Source organism: Aethalodelphis obliquidens, unplaced genomic scaffold (genome assembly GCF_003676395.1).
Source record: "Aethalodelphis obliquidens isolate GAN/ISIS:26980383/991018 unplaced genomic scaffold, ASM367639v1 scaffold27, whole genome shotgun sequence".
NCBI classification, from domain to species: domain Eukaryota; kingdom Metazoa; phylum Chordata; class Mammalia; order Artiodactyla; family Delphinidae; genus Aethalodelphis; species Aethalodelphis obliquidens.
The window spans coordinates 9,252,756-9,274,316 of record NW_020837971.1 but is presented as its reverse complement, the minus strand read 5'-3'; the positions used below and the strand labels follow the sequence as shown (position 1 = coordinate 9,274,316).

Here is a 21,561-nt window from a genome sequence, read left to right as displayed (position 1 = left end):
GGGCCCATGTGAATGGTACGTATGCTGTGAGTTTGTGTCACAGGTGAGAACTTTAAGCTTGGACAATCTACAGCTTTTGCCATAAGCAGTAAGCAAGCCTGCTCTTTGTGTGCAGGGCAAAGTTACCTCATGTTTCAAGGTTGCTTGCTACAAATGCAAACCTGATAAATGGCCTGGATGAAGAGCAACCAGGGCCTCGCATTGACATAACTTGCAAGAATGTGTGGGGACACTCAGGCCATGGTGAATGGCCTCTTCATCAGCAAGGAGAGATTTCACAGAAGTCCTCTCCAAGATTTTTTTTTTAAACAGCTTTACTAGAATATAATTGGTATACAGTAAACTGAACATAAAGTGTACAGTTTGGTAAGTTTTGACATATATGCACACCCATGAAAGCATCACGACTCAAGATCAGTGAATGTATTTCTCACCTGCAAAAGTTTCCATGTACCCCTTTGTAATTCCTCTCCCCGCCATCTCCTTTCTTCTTCCCCAGGCAAATTCTGACCACGTTTTGTCACTATCTATTGGTTTACCTTTCCTAGAGCTGTGTACAGATTGAATGATACAGCATGTATTGTGTATTCTTATTTGTCTTTCATGCAGCATGATTGTTTTTAGATTCATCCATATTGTATTATGTATTTACTTCTGGATAGTATTCCATTGTGCAGATATACTATAGTTTGTGTATGTATTCACTTGTTGATGGACATTTGGGTTGTTTCCAGTTTGGGGCTATTACAAATAAAGGTGCTTTGAATGTTCATATAGAAGTCTGTATATGGACATATACTTTTTTTTCTGTTGGATAAACATGTAGAAGAGGAATAGTTTGACCATGTGGTGGGTATATCTTTAACAGTTTAAGAAAATGCTAGGCTGTTTTGCAGAATGATAATACAATTTCTCCATTCTGCCAACAGTATACAAGAGTTTCAGTTCCTCTATCCTCACCAACATTTGATTTTTTTAAAATTTTTGCCATTCTAACAGGTATATAGTCATATCTCATTGTGATTTTCTTTCGAATTTGACTCCAAAAGCAAAGGCAACAAAAGGAAAAATAAACAAGTGGGACTATATCAAACAAAAAAGCTTCTGTACAGCAAAAGAAATCATCAACAGAATGAAAGGGCAGCCTACTGAATGGGAAAAAATATTTGCAAATCATATACCTGATTTGCAGGTATATGGGTTTATATCTAATATATACATAGAACCCATACAACTCATAGCAAAACATCAAATTATCCCGTTAAAAAATGGGCAAAGGATCTGAGTAGACATTTTTCCAAAGACAACAGATAGATGGCTAACAGGTACGTGAAAAGATGCTCAGCATCACTAATCATCAGCAAAATGGAAATCAAAACCACAATTTCCAGGATTTTAAAAATATTTCTGTTACTGATTTCTAATCTAAAACTGTTTTGGTTTTTATACTTTGTATGACTTGGAACCTTTTAAATTTATTTAGACTGTTTCTATCAGAAATCGTTGATTTTGGTAAATGTTTCATGTGTACTTGAAAATAATGGCTACTTTGCTGTTTTGGATAAAGTATTCTATAGATGTCAATTACTGATTTTCTGTGTACTTGTTTTATCATTTACTGAGAGAAAGAAAATCTTCAGCTGTAATTGTTGATTTGTCTATTTCCTTGTAGATTAAGTTTCAAAATATATGGTCCACATATCACGTGCAGTAAGTGGTCTGGGAGGAAAATTACTGTTACTGGCATTATTTTGAAAGACCTTATTAGAACACATCTTTGGTTTGTCCTATAGTATAGGCTATTTCTGGCACCATCTTCACATACAAAAGAAATTTTTATTTGCTACATTTAATTTTTTTATCATTTATCTAATCATTTTATTGTTTTGCTTGGCAGCTTCTATGTTTTTGAAACAGGCATTTGAAGGAGAATACCCTAAATTATTGCGTCTTTATAATGACTTATGGAAGCGTCTTCAACAATACAGCCAAAGTATTCAAGGAAATTTTAATTGCAGTGGAACTGTAGACCTCTATGCTGACTTACAACACATGGAAGATGATACACAAGACATATTCATACCAAAGAAGCCAGATTATGAGTATGTTTGTTTAATCAAACCTGTTTGTTGGCCTGTTAAGGATTTTGTCTTTTATTTTTATTATAAGTTAGAAAATGGGAAAACGCTAATCTTTGTGAATACTTGTAATGATTACTATTCATTTATTTACTTTAAAAGACTTCACAACACTTTTAACTGAAGAAGTCGAAATTTATCCTTAGTTGAGCAGCCTGGTTCCTGATTAAGCTTCATTTTAAAGTATATCACCAATTAAGGTGAATAGAAGCTAAGAGATGAGCATATGTGGTCATTATCGTTTAATTGATATTATAAGATAACCTGTAATTACATCAGACAGCATCATTATTGATGGACCACTGGCATAAATGTGATATAAAAGGAAATGGTGTGTTCAGGAACTATAGCGGAAATAAATCTTATGCTGGGATAGATTCTCAATCTGGTGGGAAAAACCTAAGTACAGTCAAAATTAAACCTGAAAATCTCTTAGATTATTCGTGAAGTACAGTATAGGTAGCCATATTCATAAGCCACATCAGAAAAATAATACCATCTCAATAAGCTTAAACCAGCTAGCTTTCCTCCTAAATTGAAAAAGAGTATTGTTTTCAGATTTCTCTTTGAGCACCAAATCAATTGATTGGCTTGCACACCATCTTTAAACACTAGAATCATTTATTGTGATGAGACTGACTCAAGTAACAGTAGATTCTGATCACTGACCTTGTAAGAAAAAGGTTAGGTTTATGAGTGCTATTTTAATGTTTATCTTAAAAATCTTTTATTCTGAACACTTATAGCTGAATTTTATCCACTGTAGTAAGAAGTTCTGACTGGTAAAATACAGGACATAGAAGTTTTGACTGGGAAAACAAGTGGCGTAAGGGTAGGCTGGTATGATAGAAGGAGACGCTGTTGTTCTCTTCAGTTACTCTTTGATGCTAAACATGGAGATTAGGTGAGGACTAATGGAAAGAGGGGACAAGAAGACTGAAAAGTTTTCTGTTGATCTTGAAAAATCTTGTAATGTATTAAGGTTTTTTTAAGTATACAAAATAGCATACATAGTATCATTGTAGTTCTGGTTTAGTTTTATTTTTAAATTCATATGTTGGCACTGAAAAGCTCTGGAAATATACATAGCACAAGGTAATAGAGTTTTATGTCCAAGAGGTAGAGTTTTTATTCTGTATTTTCTGCTTTTACTTAAAATGAGCATATGTTACTCGTGGGGGTAGAGGAAAGGCAGTAAATGCAATGTAGAAAAAAAAACCAGAATAAAAAATACCACTGTGTTTTGGGACATCCTTTTCACCTTTTGGAGACTGACTTCAGGGATGTGGGGAAGAAGACTTATGACCTGTATTCTTCTAAGAAACCAAAAAATAATGACGATATAATAAGGAAACAATGACAATATGATTTATATATTCTTTTGAGAAGTGAGGCAAGAAACAAACATAAATTTGACCATGGTAGCTGAGCCAAAGGAAAGTTTTTTGTTGTTGTTTTTAATGATAGAGGGAAAGCTGAGAGTTTTTATAGATAGAAGTAGCCAGTGGAGAGAGAAAGTGAAGAAAAGAGATAATGAATGGAACGAGACCTTAGAATAATCTGAACAGAATCAAGGCACAAATAACCAGGTTAACGTTTTTCATCATTGAGTATTTATGCTGAATTTTTGAAAGCTGTTCTTACTATGAAGAAAATAAAACAAGATAATGTGACAGTGTTTTATATAGGGTGGTCAGAGAAGACCTCTATGAAAAGGTAACATTTGACCCAAGATCGAGATAATGTGAAGAAATCAACTATGGAAGATTCGGAGTAAGATTTTTGCAGGCAGAGAGAAGAGCAGATTTAGAGCCTGAGAAAATTGAGATGGGGAGGTTGAGGAATAGAAAGCTGAACACAATGAATGAGGGAGAGTGGGGGATAAAAAATTGGGTCGGAGAGGAGGGGAAACGTAAGATCATGTAGGGCTTTATTCACCATGATATGGGGTTTAGAGTTTATTCAAAACACTGGATACCTTTGCTTTTAAACAGAGGAATGAGATGAACTGATAAACATTTAAAATTAGCATGCCGGCTTCTTTGTGGACAACTGAGGGGGAGTGTCACCACAGGGAAAGAGAAGCTGTTTTGTTTATCCAGACAAGAAATGATAATAGCTTGAAGTAGGATGAGTGGATGAGATGGTGAGAACTGGTCGAATTGATTCGAGATATAGCTTAGAGGGCAAGCCAGTAGAACTTGCTGGTAGATCACATTTGAGAGGAAAAGAAGAATCAAGGATATGTGTGGACAAGTTGGGAGAAGCCTAATGATTGGAAGACATTGTTTCATCGAGTAGTGGGTTTTTGTTTTGTTTCTTTTTTGTTTGTTTGTGGGGTTTTTTTTTTGTTTTTTGGCCATGCTACACGGCTTGTGGGATTTTAGTTCCCTGACCAGGGATCGAATCCAGGCCCTCCACGTTGAGAGCATGGAGTCCTGACCACTGTACTGCCAGGGAATTCCCCATCGAGTAGTGTTAAGGTTTTTCTTTTGAAACTGTTGAATCAAAGATGCAAATTGTTTTGTTGAAAAGGTAGTTGAATGTGAATCAGGGCTAGAAATACATATTTGAGAGTCATCACTATGCAGATCTTTAAAAATCATGGGACTGGAGGAGATTCCATAGGGAAGATATATATAAAGAGAAAAGGGAACTTTGGCCCAAAATATGCACTCCAAAATTTATAGATTGTGCAGAAGAGTGGCAGCCTGCAAGACTAAGAGGAAAAAAAATGGTGAGATAGGAGGAAAACTGAAAGTTATGTGGAACCCCAAAGAATTAGTTCATTTCAGTCAGAAGAGGAATGGTGAACTGTGTCACATGCTGTTGAAAAGCTGAAGAAGCTTAGGACTGAGAAGTGACCTCTAGATATAGCAAAATAAGGTTGTTCAAGGCCTAGGTGTGGAATGGTGGATACAAAGCATTATTAGAATTGATGAAAGACAGAATGGGAGGAGATTGACTTCTGGGATGACAGCCGTCCCCACTCCGCTGACCCACCCCACAGTGAATCTGGTGAAAACTATTAAAAACCAAACAATTTAACGTGTCTGGAAATGGTTTTAAAAGCAAACAGCAAATGAAAAATCATCGACTCAAGAAAGTCTATGAAAATTCGGTAGAAAGAATTCCATAAGAGCCTGTGATATTAGAACCAAGACTGTTGTTCCTCCCTCCCTCTTCCCAGCTCATCAAGGCATAGGCTCCACTCAGGACTGTGACAGCCAAGAACAAAGGGCTCCCTCCCCCGCCACTCCTAACTGGAGGGCTTTCTTCCTAAGAAGAGCAGAACCGCAGCATTTCTCATCCTGCCCTCAGCTGCCAGTTAGCTGAAGTGAAGCCTCAGACAGATGAGATCAATAGGTGGGTGCTTCCTTATTGTGCACAACACCCATCTGTTATGTATATGTTATCACAATAAAAACAAAGCATATTAAGCAAATTAAAAAAAATTTTTTAAATGTGTTCACACACAAATTTGTAATGAATGTTTATAGCAGCATTCATAATCACCAAAAGATAGAAACACCCAAAATGTCCATCAGCAGACAGATGGGTAACCACATGTGATATATCCACACATGAATGAAGGAATGAAGAACTGACACATGTTACAACATGACTGAACCTTGAAAAAATTATGCTGAGTGAAAAAAGCCAGATATAAAGCCCCTATGCTGTATGATCCTATTCCTATGAAAGTTAAGAATAGGGAAATCTATAGAGATATAAAGCATATTAGTGGTTGCTTAGGGCTGGGGATGGGGTGAGTGGCGGGGGGGTAAAAGATTAAAGCTAAAGGCTATGAGGTTTCTTTTGAAGGTGATAAAAATGTTCTGGGATTGAGCATGGTGATGGTTGCACATCACCATGAATATACTGAATATATATTGAATATACTGAAAGCCATTGAATTATACACTTTAAATGGTTGAATTGAATGTAAATTAAATCTTGATAAAGAAGTTTAGAAAAAGAGAGAACGGGAAAGAAGGAGGTAGGTAATTCTTCTGAGAGGTTTTGATATGAACAAAGGAATAAAGCTACTTTTTCTTTGGGATAAAAGGAAAATCGCTGAGGGTAGGTGAAGTTACAAAGGAAAAAATAAGCTAGTAAGATCATTGCCACTGGTTTTGGTCTTAGTGTAAAGTTGAGGCAGATGGTCAGCTGTGGAGAGTGAAGGGCTGCAGAAGTAGAATTTTAATACCTGGAGCTTCAGGTCTCTTGAAATTAAGAGGTTTGCATAAACATTTAATAGAAACAGTTTACTTTTTCTCTGCAATACGTGGAACGCTTAGCGGCAGATACAGAGACCATCTAACTGAGATTTTCTTCGTAAGAGCTTTGAAAGGAAGGTAAATTAGAAAAATCAAGATGCTAATGAGAGCACCTTGAAACGGTGGAGGATGAGCGTAGGGTTCCGTAGCGCTGATCACTGTAAGGTCAAAGAGCAAGTTCTTTTGAGTAAAATCTAGCACTTTTATTGATATACAAAGCCCAGCATGATTTGTTCCGTCTGTTTTCTCTTAGACCTCATCTTGTACTGTTCTCCTGTCACTTAGGTGCTCTGCTTCTCTAACTTTTTGTCAAACGCAGCCAGGTCTAAGTCTCTTCTCAGGGCCTTTGCGCTTGTTCTCTTCCTATAGAAAGCGCCTACCCTGGAAATCTATATAACTTGCTCCCTCTTTTCCCTCACATCATCTCAGGAAGCTTTCCCTTGCCTCACCCTATGTAAAATTGGATTAAAAACAAAAACGGTCTCTGGCTTCCTTACTTCCTTTTTCTCAAAATTTTTTACTCTCCATTGTATTCCATAGTTAACTCATTTAAAAATTTTATTTCTTTTTTTGTATGTTTCTCAGAAGTCTTTTTTTTTTTTTATTAGTTTTTATTGCAGTAGAGTTGATTTACAATATTGTGTTCTCAGAAGTCTCTTTCAGGGGACAGGGAGTTTTTTTTAACTGACTTCATTGCTACATTTCCCGCATCTAGGAAGTACCTGGCAAATTGTAGACATTTAAGAGAATTAGTAGGCGGGAAGGAGATGGCTGGCAAGTGGGGGCGTGGAAAGTTGTCTTCGAGCTTGGAGACGTCACAGGTAGAGCAGTTCAAAACAATGACTCAAACATGGAAGCTCCATAGTAAAGCTAAAATGAAAGTAGACTTCTAGTACAGGACAGGTTTTAGAAAAGTTGTTTGTTTTGACATTGTAATCACCAAGGATCCTTCTCCCCGCCCCACCCCACCCCGCCCAGATTCTTCAGGTTTTCCAAAACTAACAGGGTGGAGTAAGGTAGGGAGCAGGGGAGGCAGGCAGCCACTGGAGCAGGGCTGAGGGAGGCTGTGCTCTGCCCCCACCTGCGGCTGGCCCCCTGCCGGGTCATCCTTCTGCTCGTCCTCCATCTCTGTGTCAGCAGGCTGCTCTCCTGCAACGACCACAGCCTTGGTCTTGCTCTCCTCTTCAGCCAGCCTCTCAAACATGTTGGCATAGAGCAGCTTCTCCCGTGCGAGCTGCTTGAGGAGTGGCTGCTGGCAGATAGCCAGCTGGGCCTTGGCAGCTTTGGTGTTGGAGTAGAGCTGCAGGACCTTTTGGAAGGATCCTTGGAGAAGAAGAATGTTAGTACTTATAATTTAGTGCTGAAATTTCTGCAGAAGAGAGAAGAGGCTTCTTAAGGTCAGTAAATGACCAGAGCAAAAATAGGGAAGACATTTAAATAGCTGGCGTGGACTTCAGTAGAGGATTGCCTCAGACACATTTAGACACTAGTTCTTCCGTGTTCCCATTGTGGTCTTTCTCTCATCATCTGTTATGGAAGTTATTGTAGTTCACACTTTACCTGCACATTTCTTCACTGGACTGTAAAGCAAATTTCATCTCTATCCTCCCAGCACTCAGTGAGGGCTGGCACATAGTATTCTCAGGAACTATGTGTTGAGTGAAATACTTATTGAATGAGAAAGTGTTAAGATAAGTATGGAATTGTGATGTAGGAGCCAAGAGTGTTCTGACCTCTAGGTCTTGTCAGTTGACCAGCAAAGGTGGAAAAGGAGAGAGCCAAGTTTCCTATACCTGAAGGAGTAGGTCAGATGTTTTCAAAATGAACATTTAGGATTAAGGGGGATTTGTTTTTGTTTGTTTGTTTAAGATAATGGAAAGGCCAGTAGAAGGATCATAAACAGGGGTGATGTGAGAAGATACAGAGTTAATTATATGGTTATAGGTATTTGATAGTAATTGTCAGAGGTAAAATACAAGATCCAATAGTTGGACAAGTAAATGAAAATCAACAGAAATAACTGAAGACATAGGAGGACTGAGGAGGAAAGAAGTGTTTAGTAGGCTAAATTTTAGTTTGTGAAGAATGTTGTAAAACAAATTAACTTAGAACTACAATTAGGAGTATTTGGGTGATTGTGGGACTTGCACAAGCACTTTTTATTTTGTCCTCATTCTTGTTAGTATCAGTTTTGGCATCAGAAGGCTGATAAAAACCTGCACCTGTATACTTCCCTCTTAGGCACTGAGCTTATGAGAGGGCAGCTGTTGTGTGTGAAAAGGGTTGAGCTTGTGGGAGCAGGTCTCTGCAGACTTGCCTCTCTTGTATGCTCTATAGAAACATGCTAAGTGAAGGCATGGCCCCATTAGAATTAATAAGATTTTACAGTGTTACTCCTTTAGTTTTAAGCGACAAACTTACTACAGTAGGTACTGGTGCATATTATATAACATTTATGCCCAGGAATTATGTATAAATTAAAATGTTTAGTTCTTAATAAGCATTTGATTATGTAAATATATTTATACATTTTTAAACAAAATTTTTTCTTTTCTTCATATAGAGTTACATTTTATATAGGAGATATGTTTTTAAGAAAGGCATTTACAACCTGATACACTAGCACTTAGTTTTGTATAATTTAAGTTCATTTTTAATAAACTTTGTTCCCACAGTCCCGGAAAGGCTTTGAAAGACTCACTACAACCCTATGAGGCTGCTTATCTATCAAAATCCTTATCTCGACTCTTTGATCCGATCAACTTGGTTTTTCCCCCTGGTGGTCGTAATCCTCCTTCTGCCGATGAACTTGAAGGTATCATTAAAACTATAGCAAGGTATGTATTTTCATGTAGCGGCATGCCGCAAAATGCCTGCCACATTTGTTAGTGATGTATAATGGCAGTACGTCTTTAATTTATCTCAAATCATTCAAATAATTAGTCTGGAAATTAAACCAAGAGTTTTGCATTGAGTGAGTGCACATGTAGTAAGTATCAATACTTGAGATTCCAATTAATAAAACCATTTAAATACAGTCTAAAAATAGTCAATTATCATTATTCTGTATCTTGTCAAGGATACAAAGTAAAACAACCTAATTCTTTATGCCATAGTAAATTTCTGATATTACGTAGGAAAGTTAATATTAAAAAATTTTACAAATTGAGAAGCTAAAGCATGGAGATCAGCTTTTTTTTATCTTAAATCCAGAAAGTACTTCATGGCGTACAAGGATTATAATCCTGATTAGTCTACTTGTGTTTGCTATTTTAAGCTTTCTAAGTGAATGTGACAGCTTTTAAAACTCTCAAAAGGGAAGATATCCTAGCAGAGGATATGGTTGTGCAACCTGAATGGTTGCGGACAATGTATTATACTGTTGCTTTTAGACATTTTACGGACCCCCCAGGTTAATCTGCAGTTGAGACTGTCTCAGTTCCTGTCATAATAACAAGTTGTCGTAACAGTAGGTCTATACATTTATTTATAGGTGAACATTTTGAGGAGTAAAATTAGTAGTTAGGCAATATAGAACCAAGGTATAAAAGTCTAGATTCTTTTAGATTACAAATTTGAAGATGGTGATTCTGAGGCATGTGAGAGTACAACTAAAAAGCCACAGGTATAATATGCATATCTATCTAAATACAGCATTGAAATTGCCCAGCATCTTGATCCTAAATCTTTCCACAGTTATCTTGACTTTCCAAAGTCCTGACTGAAGACGTTTATACCCTAATGTCTCCGTTATTTGTTTCATACGGTAGTGACAAAACTGGTCATGGATTGAACTTGATCTCTTTACCTGTTTATGGACATGTTACCTGTTTATGGACTGCACCCATTCCCCGGTGCAGTTTGACAATGCTGTGATCAATTGTAAGGTGGGACTTGAAGAAGCATACTTATGCCATTGTTTAATAGAATGTGAAAGTGAACTTTAATAAAAATATGTCTCACTGGTATATGAAAGGGCATTTTTGTCACACATAGTAAGCACTAATGTTGTTTTAAAGTCCTTCACTTTCTTCATAAAGGCAACCTGGTAAGTGCCAAGATTTATTCTGCTACTTGAGAGACAATAATTACTTTTCTTGCTTTTCTACTTGTATATGCATTTTCATGCAATTTTTAACTCTTAATTAAAAATTAACTTTAAAAAAGTTAACTTTCCATGGTCTTTGTAAATACTTTTTTTTGCAATTACCTCAAATGTCCCAATTAATCCAATGTTAAATTGAAAATAAGCATGACAGAGAAATACTTTAAGAATCCAAATTTTCAAAATATCAAGTTAAATCCTTGTTATGCTTTTGATATATTTAAAAAGCTATTTTATCAAAATAGCATGAATTGGCATAATTTCTACAGAAACTGAGTACCTTTATGTATTGTGTAATTTATATTTTTAGCCTTTGTCCTTCAAGGTTACTATTTCCATTCAAGAGCTGTCATTTCCTTGCAGATGTCTGTGACATGCAGTGTCTCTAATTGCACTTATCAGTATTAACAAGAGTGCTACTTGAAAACTCTGCACACAATTTACTCTCTTAATCACAGCCTGAACTCACACATGACATGCATTTATTAATGAGAAACTGGTCATTAACCAGACAGTCTTAGAGCACTTTTTCCTAATGCTGAATTTAGGAGGGAAAATGAAACAGTGCAATCCATCAGTTCTTGGAGGCAACCAGTAAAATCTATAAAAAAAAATCACCACATTGTTTATTCGGATTAGGTTTATATGTTGCTCTTTACTTTGTTGATGAACTGTGTTGCTAATAATTAAAGTCTGTTTTTGTTTTCTCCAGTGAACTAAATGTAGCTGCTGTTGATGCAGACCTCACATTAGCTGTGTCAAAAAACGTGGCAAAGACCATCAAGTTGTATGGTGTAAAATCAGAGCAGCTGGTAAGTGATAGTCCCTTCTGTAAACTTTAATGATTTTGTTTAAAATTACTAATTATACAGTACTTGACTAACTATAAATATTGAATTGACTGAATATTAATTTACTGGAAAATTTTATAGTGAATTTTTGAAACTTTCTTATGAATTTAAACCAGAAAAAAATGTTACCTCTTAAAAATTGGCCCTCCTACCATTGCTACACTTAAAAAATGCAGGCAGGTTTTATAAGACTTTTAAAAAAATGCATGTGCCACTTTATGGGCTAAATTATATATATTTTTAAGTGTAATTATTTCAGATTGATCAAATTTCCTGTCATGAGACCCCTCACCGCAGATATCATTCATGTGCTGTTACTTAGTGTGAAATTGACTTGAACCATTAGAAAATGATTGGAGGAAGTGAAGTGCTTAAAACTGTAAAAGAAAGATGTTGATTTACTTTCTAAAGGTTCGAGCCCTAGACTGGAAGTTTAGCTCCAAAATTACTCTTTTTGAAACAGCTGTTTGCATATATTTAAAATAATAGCTGCATGCCTGAATCATAATTTTAATTCTCTACATTAATGTTTTAAAGTTAAGCATACATATTTAACTAGTAGATATGTATGCTAACTGAAATCCAAGGAGTAGGGCTTTAGTACATCTTTAACTGTCATTGATGGACTAATTTTAGAGAATGTGCCAAAATGTGGTATCTCTACTGTCATTATACGGATAGCTAACCATGTTTTTTTGTTGTTGTTTGGCTTCCCTGACTGCTCCAATTGAAACATTGTAAAATGAAGTACAGTTGACTCTTGAACAACTTGGGGGTTGGGGTACCTACCCTCCCTGCAGTCAGAAATCCATGTGTAATTGATAGTCAGCTCTCGGTATTCGTAGTTTCTCCTTGTCATCCCTTCCGTGTCGGTGGATTCAACCAACTGCGGATCATGTAGTACTGTATTATTTACTACTGAAAAAAATCTGCAGGTAAGTGGACCCTCCCAGTTCAAACCCATGTGTTCAAGGGTCAGTTGTAATCTGGCTTTACCTATATCCTAGTAGTTCTAGTTGGTTCTGGAATAATTTTTAGAGTAGGTTGGTAACAAATTGAACTTAAGGAATTTGCATAAAATAATCCTTGGTGCTAACAATCATTTCATGAGACTTCCTGCTTTCACTTCCAATGGATGGCTCCATTGTGTTTGCATATTAATATGGTGCTATTTTCTACTCAATTATTCTTGCAGTCTTGACAAATAATTTAGAAGCATCTTTTTTTTTTAACTTTGTTTATTGAAAACTGGCCCTACAGAGACCATGGAAGCTCTTTGTAGATAATTAGATGACTAATTTTTCTCTCAAACTTTTTTTTATAGAAGCTTTATTATGATACTTATTACTTTGAAAAACATGGTTTATTGCTATAAATGAAATTCGGTATTATATCCAGTAGAGTTAGTTCAGTGTAATTACTGGAAGTGTCAGGAAAAAAATATCCTTATGAGATGGTCCCACCTGAAAACAACATTATAAAGAAGAGCCAGCATATGTATGGAAAATATATCACTCTTCTGTGTCAGGCAGGGGCAGTGGTAAATGTAACATGTGACTTCAGTTAAGGCAGTGGTGGCAAAAGGCTTTAACAAAATTAAAATATATCAAAAACATTGGATTGAATTGATGCTGTTGGTCAAATAGTCTGTGACCCTAAATTACTCAGGCCTACCATCCTACAATGCTAAAGGGTAACAGAAAGTTCCGGACTTAAAATTTTGTTTTTTAGACAGTAAACATGGTCTACGTTTGATTCATTCCAATAGAATACATTTGATCACTTTTTTTTTTTTTACACAGCAGGTTCTTATTAGTCATCCATTTTATACACATCACTGTATACGTGTCAATTCCAGTTGCCCAATTCATCACACCACCACCACCACCCCTCAGCCACATTCCCCCTTTGGTGTCCATACATTTGTTCTCTACAACTGTGTCTCAATTTCTGCCCTGCAAACCGGTTCATCTGTACCATTTTTCTAGGTTCCACGTATATGCGTTAATATACAATATTTGTTTTTCTCTTTCTGACTTATTTCACTCTGTATGACAGTCCCTAGATCCATTCACGTCTCAACAAAGACCCAATTTCATTCCTTTTTATGGCTGGGTAATATTCCATTGTATATATGTACCACATCTTCTTTATCCATTCTTCTGTCGATTGGCATTTAGTTTACTTCCATGACCTGGCTGTTGTAAATACTGCTGCAATGAACATTGGGGTGCATGAGTCTTTTTTTTTTTCTTTTTTTCGATACGCAGGCCTCTCACTGTTGTGGCCTCTCCTGTTGCGGAGCACAGGCTCTGGACATGCAGGCTCAGCGGCCATGACTCACAGGCCTAGCCGCTCCACGGCATGTGGGAACTTCCTGGACCGGGGCACGAACCCATGTCCCCTACATCGGCAGGTGGACTCTCAACCACTGCATCACCAGGGAAGCCCGCATGAGTCTTTTTGAATTGTTGTTTTCGCTGGGTATATGCCTAGTAGTGGGATTGCTGGATCATACGGTAATTCTATTTTCAGTTTTTTAAGGAACCTCCATACTGTTCTCCATAGTGGCTGTATCAGTTCACATGCCCACCAACAGTGCAAGAGGGTTCCCTTTTCTCCACACCCTCTCCAGTATTTGTTGTTTGTAGATTTTCTGATGATGCCCATTCTAACTGGTGTGAGGTGATACCTCTTTGTAGTTTTGATTTGCATTTCTCTAATAATTAGTGATGTTGAGCATCTTTTCATGTGCTTCTTGGCCATCTGTACGTCTTCTTTGGAGAAAGGTCTGTTTAGGTCTTCTGCCCATTTTTGGATTGGGTTGTTTGTTTTTTTAATATTGAGCTGCATGAGATATTTATATATTTTGGAGATTAATCCTTTGTCCGTTGATTCGTTTGCAAATATTTTCACCCATTCTGAGGGTTGTCTTTTCGTCTTGTTTATGGTTTCCTTTGCTGCACAAAAGCTTTTAAGTTTCATTAGGTCCCATTTGTTTATTTTTGTTTTTATTTCCATTACTCTAGGAGGTGGATCAAAAAAGATCTTGCTGTGCTTTATGTCAAAGAGTGTTCTTCCTATGTTTTCCTCTAAGAGTTTTATAGTGTCCGGTCGTACATTTAGGTCTCTAATTCATTTTGAGTTTATTTTTGTGTATGGTGTTAGGGAGTATTCTAATTTCATTCTTTTACATGTAGCTGTCCAGTTTTCCCAGCACCACTTATTGAAGAGACTGTCTTTTCTCCATTGTATATCCTTGCCTCCTTTGTCATAAATTAGTTGTCCATAGGTGCATGGGTTTATTACCTCTGGGCTTTCTATCTTGTTCCATTGAGCTATGTTTCTGTTTTTGTGCCAGTACCATATTGTCTTGATTACTGTAGCTTTGTAGTGTAGTCTGAAGTCAGGGAGTCTGATTCCTTCAGCTCTGTTCTTTTCCCTCAAGACTAATTTGGTTATTCGGGGTCTTTGTGTCTCCATACAAATTTTAAGATTTTTTGTTCTACTTCCATAAAAAAAATGCCATTGGTAATTTGATAGGGATTGCATTGAATCTGTTGATTGCATTGGGTAGTATAGTCATTTTCACAATATTGATTCTTCCAATCCAAGAACATGGTATATCTCTCCATCTGTTGGTATCATCTTTGATTTCTTTCATCAGTGTCTTACAGTTTTCTGCATACAGGTCTTTTGTCTCCCTAGGTAGGTTTATTCCTAGGTATTTTATTCTTCTTGTTGCAGTGGTAAATGGGAGTGTTTCCTTAATTTCTCTTTCAGATTTTTCATCATTAGTGTATAGGAATGCAAGGGATTTCTGTGCATTAATTTTGTATTCTGCAACTTTACCAAATTCACTGATTAGCTCTAGTAGTTTTTGGGTGGCATCTTTAGGATTCTCTATGTATAGTATCATGTCATCTGCAAACAGTGACAGCTTTACTTCTTCTTTTCCAATTTGTATTCCTTTTATTTCTTTTTCTTCTCTGATTGCTGAGGCTAGGACTTCCAAAACTGTATTGAATAATAGTTGTGAGAGTGGACATCCTTGTCTTGTTCCTGATCTTAGTGGAAATGCTTTCAAGTTTTTCACCATTGAGAATGATGTTTGCTGTGGGTTTGTCGTATATGGCCTTTATTATGTTGAGGTAGGTTCCCTCTTTGCCCACTTTCTGGAGAGTTTTTATCATAAGTGGGTGTTGAATTTTGTCTAAAGCTTTTCTGCATCTATTGAGATGATCATATGGTTTTTCTTCTTCAGTTTGTTAATATGGTGTATCACATTGATTGATTTGCATGTATTGAAGAATCCTTGCATCCCTGGGATAAATCCACTTGATCATGGTGTATGATCCTTCTAATGTGTTGTTGGATTCTGTTTGCTAGTATTTTGTTGAGGATTTTTGCATCTATATTCATCAGTGATATTGGTCTGTAATTTTCTTTTTTTGCAGTATCTTTGTCTGGTTTTGTTATCAGGGTGGTGGTGGCCTCATAGAATGAGTTTGGGAATGTTCCTTCCTCTGCAGTTTTTTGGAAGAGTTTGAGAAAGACGGATGTTAGCTCTTCCCTAAATGTTTGATAGGATTCACCTGTGAAGCCATCTGGTCCTGGACTTTTGTTTGTTGGAAGATTTTTAATCACAGTTGCAACTTCACTACTTGAGATTGGTCTGTTCATATTTTCTATTTCTTCCTGGTTCAGTCTTAGAAGGTTATACCCTTCTAAGAATTTTTCCATTTCTTCCCGGTTGTCCATTTTATTGGCATAGAGTTGCCTGTAGTAGTCTCTTAGGATGCTTTGTACTTCTGTGGTGTCTGTTGTAACCTCTCCTTTTTCATTTCCAATTTTATTGATTGGAGTCCTCTCCCTCTTTTTCGTGATGAGCCTGGCTAACGGTTTATCAATTTTGTTTATCTTCTCAAAGAACCAGCTTTTAGTTTTATTTATCTTTGCTATTGTTTTCTTTGTTTCTATTTCAGTTATTTCTGCTCTGATCTTTATGATTTCTTTCCTTCTTCTAACTTTGGGTTTTGTTTGTTCTTCTTTCTCTAGTTCCTTTAGGTGTAAGATTAGATTATTTATTTGAGATTGTTCTTGTTTTTTGAGGTAGGCCTGTATAGCTATAAACTTCCCTCTTAGAACTGCTTTTGCTGTATCCCGTAGGTTTTAGATTGTCACGTTTTCATTGTCATTTGTCTTTAGGTATTTCTTGATTTCCTCTTTGATTTCTTCAGTGATCTCTTGGTTTTTTAGTAACGTAGTGTTTAGCCTCCATGTGTTTGTGTTTTTTATGTTTTTTCCCCTGTAATTCATTTCTAATCTCATAGCGTTGTGGTCAGAAAAGATGCTTCATATGATTTCAGTTTTCTTAAATTTACTGAGACTTGATTTGTGACCCAAGATGTGGTCTATCCTGGAGAATGTTCCGTGCACACTTGAGAAGAAAGTGTATTCCGTTGTTTTTGGATGGAATGTCCTATAAATATCAATTAAATCTACCTGGTCTGTTGTGTCATTTAAAGCTTCTGTTTCCTTATTTATTTTCATTTTGATTGATCTGTCCATTGGTGTAAGTGAGGTGTTAAAGTCCCCCACGATTATTGTGTTACTGTTGATTTCCTGTTTTACAGCTGTTAGCAGTTACCTTATGTATTGAGGTGCTCCTGTGGTGGGTGCGTACATATTTATAATTGTTATATCTTCTTCTTCTATCTGTTATATCTTCATTGATCCGTTGATCATTATGTAGTGTCCTTCCTTGTCTCTTGTAACATTCTTTATTTTAAAGTCTATTTTATCTGATACGAGTATTGCTCCTCCAGCTTTCTTCTGATTTCCATTTGCATGGGATATGTTTTTCCATCCCCGCACTTTCAGTCTGTATGTGTCCCTAGGTCTGAAGTGGGTCTCTTGTAGACAGCATATATATGGGTCTTGTTTTTGAATCCATTCAGCAAGCCTGTGTCTTTTGGTTGGAGCATTTAATCCATTCACATTTAAGGTAATTATTGATATATATGTTCCTATTACCGTTTTCTTAATTGTTTGGGGTTTGTTTTTGTAGGTTCTTCTCTTGTGTTCCCACTTAGAGAAGTTCCTTTAGCATTTGTTGTAGAGCTGGTTTGGTGGTGCTGAATTCTCTTAGCTTTTGCTTTTCTGTAAAGCTTTTGATTTCTCCATTGAATCTAAATGAGATCCTTGCTGAGTAGAGTAATCTTGGCTGTAGGTTCTTGCCTTTCATCACTTTAAGTATATCATGCCACTCCCTTCTGGCTTGTAGAGTTTCTGCTGAGAAATCAGCTGTTAATCTTATGGGAGTTCCCTTGTATGTTATTTGTCATTTTTCCCTTGCTGCTTTCAATAATTTTTCTTTGTCTTTAATTTTTGCCAGTTTGGTTACTATGTGTCTTGGTTTGTTTCTCTTTGGGTTTATCCTGTATGGGACTCTCTGTGCTTCCTGGACTTGGGTGGCTATTTCCTTTCCCATGTTAGGGAAGTTTTCAACTATAATCTCTTCAAATATTTTCTCGGGTCCTTTCTGTCTCTCTTCTACTTCTGGGACCCCTATAATGTGAATGTTGTTGCCTTTAATGTTGTCCCAGAGGTCTCTTAGGCTGTCTTCATTTCTTTTCATTTTTTTTTCTTTATTCTGTTCCACAGCAGTGAATTCCACCATTCAGTCTTTCAGGTCACTTCTCCGTTCTTCTGCCTCAGTTATTCTGCTATTGATTCCTTCTAGTGTAGTTTTCATTTCAGTTATTGTATTGTTCATCTCTGTTTGTTTGCTCTTTAATTCTTCTAGGTCTTTGTTAAACATTTCTTGCATCTTCTCGATCTTTGCCTCCATTCTTTTTCCGAGGTCCTGGATCATCTTCACTATCATTATTCTGAATTCTTTTTCTGGAATGTTGCCTATCTCCACTTCATTTAGTTGTTTTTCTGTGGTTTTATCTTGTTCCTTCATCTGGTACATAGCCCTCTGCCTTTTCATCTTGTCTGTCGTTCTGTGAATGTGGTTATTGTTCCACAGGCTGCAGGACTGTAGTTCTTGTTTCTGCTGTCTGCCCTCTGGTGGGTGAGGCTGTCTAAGAGGCTTGTGCAGGTTTCCTGATGCGAGGGACTGGTGGTGGGTGGACAGAGCTCAGTAAAACTTTAATCCACTTGACTGCTGATGGGTGGGGCTGAGTTCCCTCCCTCTTGGTTGTTTGGCCTGAGGCAACCCAACAGTGGAGCCTACCTGGGCTCTTTGGTGGGGCTAATGGCAGACTCTGGGAGAGCTCACGCCAAGGAGTACTTCCCAGAACTTCTGCTGCCAGTGTCCTTGTCCCCACAGTGAGCCACAGCCACCCCCTGCCTCTTCAGGAGACCCTCCAACACTAGCAGGTAGGTCTGGTTCAGTCTCCCCGGGGGTCATTGCTCCTTCCCCTGGGTCCCAATGCGCACACTACTTTGTGTGTGCTCTCCTAGAGTCTCTGTTTCCTCCAGTCCTGTCGAAGTCCTGCAGTCAAATCCCACTAGGCTTCTGTAAGGTCGGATCTTAACAAACGGCATCACGAAACAGGGGAAGGCTTCAAGTGAGCTTTATTAGGGAGCGCTCCCGGGCGAGGTTCACTGGTCCGAGAGAAAGGGGGCCAGAGAAGTCGCGCCGGGGCGAGGGTTGGGCAAGATTTTATAGGGGAAGAAGGGAAAGGGGTGTGGTGAATCTGGGAGGGCGCAGGGTATTCCTTATTTGGTGGTCTTTTCGGGTATCCTGGGGGACCGTTGGTCCCGCCCCTTGAAAGGCGGGAAGGCTGGGCTGGTTTCAAAGTCCCCAGGTTAGTTTCTGGAACTGGGTGGTCCGGAATGTCTCCAGGGCAGTTTCTGGAACTGGGTGGTCTGGAGAATTTCGTTCTGATGCAACCGGTGAATCTGATTGTGTTCCCCTGCCTCGGGCCAGTTGGCCTTACAGCTTCAAACTCTGATTCGCTACAAATTCCTCTTCCCATTGCCAGACCCCCAGGTTGGGAAGCCTGACGTGGGGCTCAGAACCTTCACTCCAGTGGGTGGACTTCTGTGGTATAAGTGTTCTCCAGTCTGTGAGTCACCCACCCAGCAGTTATGGGATTTGATTTTGCTGTGATTGTGCCCCTCCTACCGTCTCATTGTGGCTTCTCCTTTGTCTTTGGATGTGAGGGTATCTTTTTTGATGAGTTCCAGTGTCTTCCTGTTGATGATTGTCCAGCAGCTAGTTATGATTCTGGTGTTCTCACAAGAGGGAGTGAGAGCATGTCCTTCTACTCCGCCATCTTGGTTCACAGTTTCTTAAAATTTTTTTTTTTTTAAGTGAATTTTTTTAAGGTCGTTTTACTTTTCTGCTTTCATTTTAGTGTTTAAAGAAAGCCTAAGCATTAAATAACAGTTCAAACAGCATCATATGTTTATTATTTTAAATATTATTGAGTAATGACAAGTAACTTCTAATGTTCATCTCTTGTGCTTTGGCTATTAATGACACTTTCTGCCCCTCCTCTATGTTTTTAAATTTGACACGTTTTGTTCTTTGATCTTACCATATTCCTCTTCCTTTATAATTATTTCACTGAAAACATTTAGAAGAAAATAGCCAAGTGTTAAATCTTTAGTGAGAGAAAGATTGAAAGATGTTTTTCTTTTTTTTCTTTTTTTTTTTTTGCCGTACGCGGGCCTCTCACTGTTGTGGCCTCTCCCGCTGCGGAGCACAGGCTCCAGACGCGCTGGCCCAGCGGCCATGGCTCACAGGCCCTGCCGCTCCACGGCACGTGGGATCCTCCCGGACTGGGGCACGAACCCATGTCCCCTGCATCGGCAGGTGGACCCCCAACCACTGCACCACCAGGGAAGCCCTGAAACATGTTTTAAAGTAGAATATCTACTCTATCTGTAAGTGGAAATGTTTAGTTGAAATTTGGTATAAGTCTATAAAGGGACAGTTCTTTCTGTAGGTGAGATATTTAAGTCTCAAGTCCACAAGGTTGAAAAGTAACAGAAATCATATCATTAATGAATGTTTAAGCTGTGAAATAAAGGAAAGCTAGAATTTTAACAACAGTGTGTTTTTTAAAAGGGCAACTTGAAAATACAAAACTTGAAGTGCAGAATGAGCAGCTTTCCAGAATCCTAAATTTATTTTCCTAAAGGTTAGTTGTGGAAGTTTCTTGGCTATCGGAACATTTAACATGCTTAACTATAGCTTTAGTTCACATCAGGAGAAAGAATGGTAAAAGGATTTCTCAAGTTGATCCTTTGTGTGGACCATCTTTATGACCATCTAAACTCACTATGTGTTTTTGGATATATTCTTTCATATGCCTAAAAAAGCTGTATGTTTTTCTTTTCAACCTTATTATTTGAATGTCTTAGGATATAGTAGAATAAAACATATATGAGTTATATACATAGTACATATATTTGCTTATAATAATCTGAAATTATTTTATCATTACACATGTATTTGTTTTTCTAAGTCTTCTTTGTTATTAATCACCAGAGTTATGTCATAAAAACCTAAAGCTCTATAGGGACAAATCCTTACATCCTTCTTTCTGACTCTTAAATGGTACCAGAGAATTCTTTTTTTTTTTTTTTTTTTTAATGGTATGCGGCCCTCTCACTGCCACGGCCTCTCCCGTTGCGGAGCACAGGCTCCCGACGCGCCGGCCCAGTGGCCGTGGCTCACGGGCCCAGCCGCTCCGCGGCATATGGGATCTTCCCAGACCAGGGCACGAACCCACGTCCCCTGCATCGGCAGGCGGACTCCCAACCACTGTGCCACCAGGGAAGCCCGAGAATTCATTTTTTAAGGTTAGGATAGGGTCGTAAAAATAACTACCATTATTAAACATCTATAGTTGCTTGGATTGTGCCAAGGCATTAAAATGTATTATCTCATTTATCTCACAACAACCCTTGAAATGGAAGTATCAATATCCGCCACTACAAAGTGGGAATTCAGGCTGAGAAAGCTTAGTAGCCTGGCCGATATAGACTCCTAAAAGTGCAATGCCGGCAGGCAAGTCTTGAAACTAGCATTCAGACTCCGATTTGAGTCTAGACCAAGCTTTAAAACTCTCTTGTTGGGCTTCCCTGGTGGCGCAGTGGTTGAGAGTCCGCCTGCCGATGCAGGGGACACGGGTTCGTTCCCCGGTCCTGGAAGATCCCACATG

General features: G+C 38.0%; 1 protein-coding gene across 3 annotated transcripts in view; it reads left to right on the top strand.

Moving 5' to 3' along the window:
- COG5 (component of oligomeric golgi complex 5) overlaps positions 1 to 21,561 on the top strand; it is a 275,728-nt gene that overhangs the window by 201,934 nt on the left and 52,233 nt on the right. For all 3 annotated transcript variants that reach the window (XM_027123902.1, XM_027123901.1, XM_027123903.1), the window contains exons 12-14: positions 1,898 to 2,102; positions 9,094 to 9,255; positions 11,236 to 11,335. In XM_027123902.1, coding sequence (XP_026979703.1) covers positions 1,898 to 2,102; positions 9,094 to 9,255; positions 11,236 to 11,335 — 467 coding nt within the window. The remainder of the gene's footprint in view (positions 1 to 1,897; positions 2,103 to 9,093; positions 9,256 to 11,235; positions 11,336 to 21,561) is intronic.